The 3,621-nt window shown below is 39.0% G+C and overlaps 1 protein-coding gene across 1 annotated transcript; it reads right to left on the bottom strand.

Moving 5' to 3' along the window:
- Positions 1 to 709: 709 nt before the first annotated feature.
- LOC105809966 (olfactory receptor 10Q1-like) lies at positions 710 to 1,669 on the bottom strand. Its single transcript, XM_012643874.1, has one exon. It carries the CDS (start codon positions 1,667 to 1,669, stop codon positions 710 to 712), a length of 960 nt encoding a protein of 319 aa, XP_012499328.1.
- Positions 1,670 to 3,621: the final 1,952 nt, after the last annotated feature.

Below are 3,621 nucleotides of genomic sequence, written 5' to 3'. Positions count from 1 at the left end.
AACCCAATTCAAGTAGGACTGCTAAAGACCCAGACTCTTCAGGAACAAAGCCTTGGGTCATCCTGTCAGGTAAAGAAACACAACAAGTTGTGGTACTTTCTGAGGACAAAGGGTATATGGGTAGTGGAAGAAGGGAATTGTAAATATCAGCTTTGACCACATGCAGTTACAGAAATGAGAACTGTTATTGTTGGGTGTATTTTTCCCTTATTTTGTTGTGGATATGTTTGTGTGTGTGTGTTTTGTGTGCGTGTATAAAAATATCTATGTTTTTTTTCTCTCTTGTCCCTTTATCATTATGACATAAGGTGTTTTAACTTCACATGATAATAGTTGAGAATTGCTAACTTTACATCACAGTATTTAAGGTATAGAACATCAAGAAGAATCAAGATCACTGCCACAATCACATGAGCCAATTCCTTAAAATAAATCTCTTGTCCATATATTGCTTCAGAGGAAAGGTAAACTTTTTAACTTCGGGTTAAGTGAACAATAGCCGCCTACAGTGTCCGTATCCGCTTTTTGGAGTTTTAAGGTTTCATAAAACTTAAAAAAAAAAAAATGACAGTGAACTGCAGAAACTAAGTGTATTAGGTACAATTAATGGAAGTCCGAGCTGTGAGGAAATAAAGGCAAATCTGGCATTTGCCTGTGCAAGTTTCACTGCTGGCAGGTGCTCAAGGTCCCCTTTCAATCTCCCTAAGCTTCAGAGAGCTTCAGATGTCCCTTTGGTACTGATGACCTTTTTCAGAGCACCTTTGACATCTTTGTTCCTAAGGGTGTAAATCAAAGGGTTGAGTAAGGGGGTGATAAAAGTGTAAATGAGGGCAAACTGGCGGTCCTCATCCACCGAGGAGCTGGATTGGGGGCGCAAGTATACCAAGGCACAGCAGCCGTACTGCAGCAGGACCACGGTGAGGTGGGAGGAGCAGGTGGAGAAGGCCCGGCGGCGGCCTTCGGCAGAGCGAATGCGCAGGATGGCGGAGGCGATGAACACGTAGGAGACACAGATGAGCAGGAAGGGGACGGTCAGCACGAGGATGCCGACGGCGTAGAGGACAGCCTGGTGCACGCGGATGTCAGCACAGGCCAGGCGCAGGACCGGAGGCACATCGCAGAGGAAGTGGTTGATTTCCCGGCGGCGCCCGCAGAAGGGCAGGGTGAAGATTAAGGCGGTGAGCTGCAGCGAGAGGAAGAGGGCCAGGCCCAGGGCGCCGGCCACCACCTGCACGCACAGCTTCTGGGTCATGATGAGGGTGTAGTGCAGTGGGTGGCAGATGGCCACGTAGCGATCATATGCCATGATTGCCAGGAGAAAGCAGTCCGTGCTACCAAGTGTGAGGAAGAAGAACATCTGGGCCCCACATCCAGCCAACGGAATGGGCTTCTGGGCCCCAAAAATGTTGGAGAGCATCAAGGGCACGACGACGGTGGTGTAGCAGATTTCCAGGAAGGAGAGGTTGGACAGGAAGAAGTACATGGGGGTGCGGAGGGAGCTGTGTGCGCGCACCACCCAGATGATGGCTGTGTTGCCGCAAAGGATCATCAGGTAGAGGAGGAGGAAGAGAAGGAAGAGAAGGGCCCGGAATTCGGGGACGGTGGTGAACACACGGAACACGAACTCAGTGGGGCCGGACTGGTTGAGGACGGGTTTCCCTGCCAGCATGCCTTCTGCGAAACAAGCCTAGGAGGCCCTGAGCCCTCTCATTGGCTGAGTCACTTCATTGCTGGAGTAAAATAATAGATAACAAGTTTTGTTTCTAATGTGGGAATTACCCAATTGTCATTGAGATTCTAATTGTAATGAAAGTTATGGACTGATTTTCCTGAGAAAACTTCATGTGTATTTCTTGAAGACAAAGAAACAGATTTCCAAAGTGTTTTTAAAAACTGGCCTTTTAAGTTTAAGATAGTAGAATGGTGGTTACCAGGGGCAGTGAGGGAGAGGAAGTGGGAGCTAAAGGTCCAAGGGTACAAACTTGCCTCTACGATGAATAAGTCTAGAGATCTAGTGCACAGCATGAGGACTATAGTTAATAATATTGTATTACGCACTGAAAATTGACTAAGAGAATAGATTTGAGGTGTTCCTACCACAAAAAAATCCTATATGAGGTGATGGATATGCCAATTTGCTTGGCTATGGTAATTAATTCACTATGTATTTGTATATCAAAACATCATATTGTATAAATTAAATATATACAGTAAAAATGAGTAAATTAAATAAATACAAGTTTATGAGTCGGGTCTTTGTTTCTGCTAAAGATTCATAGTTGTATAATTGTAAACATTTATTTTACCGATAAAACTTAGATGATGGAACTGTTCATATTAATCCCAATGTTTTGGCCTCATAAAGGACTAGGAACATACCTTTATTCCAATTTTATCCTGACATATGCTCCTTATTTATTTTTCCTTATTGGTGTATTTTCTGTAAAACTTCTATTGTCAACCTAAATTTTAGAATTCAAATAGCCTGTCATGTAATGTGTAGTAGACAAAAACAAGAGAGAAGCTAGATGAGATAAGGAAAGATAAGCAGGAAACTAAAAATTCTATAGAAGAAAAAAATATAACCACTTTCTAGAAGGTAACCACACTCAGGGAAATTTTTGTCTAAAATGTCTGTTTTGTGACACAAAAATCCAGAAGATGATGGATTACTATCCAAAATGTTTTAAGAAATACAAATTCTGATCAAGGAATCCTATGCCCAACCATATTGTCATCCATGTATAATAGCGTCAGAAAGAATTTTTCAGATTTGCCAGTGCTTAGATATCTGTTATTCACATGCATGATGGAAACAGCTCAAAAAGAATCTAGTTAAAAAATCAAAATTAAAATTCAACATTAGATATTTTATGGTATAAAAGAAAAGTGGAGAGCATTAAAATACAGTAAAACATAGTTATGTCTAAGTAACTATTTTGAATATTGTTTTATAAAGAAGAAAAATTTCAAGTGTAATTCTTGAAAAATGAATTATGGAAAACAATTTTTAATAGTGATATGGATCTAATATTTCAACAGATATAAAAAAGTTTGAAAAATGGGTAGGGGAGAGTAGAGATTTGTGAAATTGTGCTAATTTCCTCAATCTGTATAGGGAATAATTCAATATAAGGGATATTATTATTTAGATGTGGATAAGTATGGAGAGGTTTATTCTTCTTATATTCTTTAACTTTCAATATTAGTCACTTGAATATTAAGCACAAATAGAATATAATTTTTCAAAGGTATATATACCATATGTATAATATATACTGTATATATATCCTTACTCAAAAAAAAGAAAGAAGCTATAGTTCAAAACAAAAAGAAGAAAAAAATTGATAAGGAGTTGTATAGAACAAAAATCTTTTAAAAAAGTTTTCAGAAGCAGAATGAAATGTCAATTATGACAATAAATGTAGATGGGCACATATCCCTTTTTTAAAATAAAAAGATGTTCAGATTGATTTAAGAAGCAGAAGATGTTTTTAAGAGGCAGAAAGTAGTATTATGGAAAAGCTATTACCTGTTTTAGTCAATATTTTTCTGAAAGTTCTAAAAAATGAAATAAGCCATGTCCCCCAACCAAAAAAGATGACAGATGTCTTATAGTCC

Source organism: Propithecus coquereli, unplaced genomic scaffold (assembly GCF_000956105.1).
Source record: "Propithecus coquereli isolate 6110/MARCELLA unplaced genomic scaffold, Pcoq_1.0 Scaffold202, whole genome shotgun sequence".
NCBI lineage: Eukaryota > Metazoa > Chordata > Mammalia > Primates > Indriidae > Propithecus > Propithecus coquereli.
Note: the sequence above shows the minus strand (reverse complement) of the source record. Positions and strands in the feature narration are given on the sequence as shown.

Excerpts from the sequence above, each read along its gene's own strand:
- LOC105809966 (XM_012643874.1), bottom strand. The coding sequence starts at position 1,669 with ATGCTGGCAGGGAAACCCGTCCTCAACCAGTCCGGCCCCACTGAGTTC.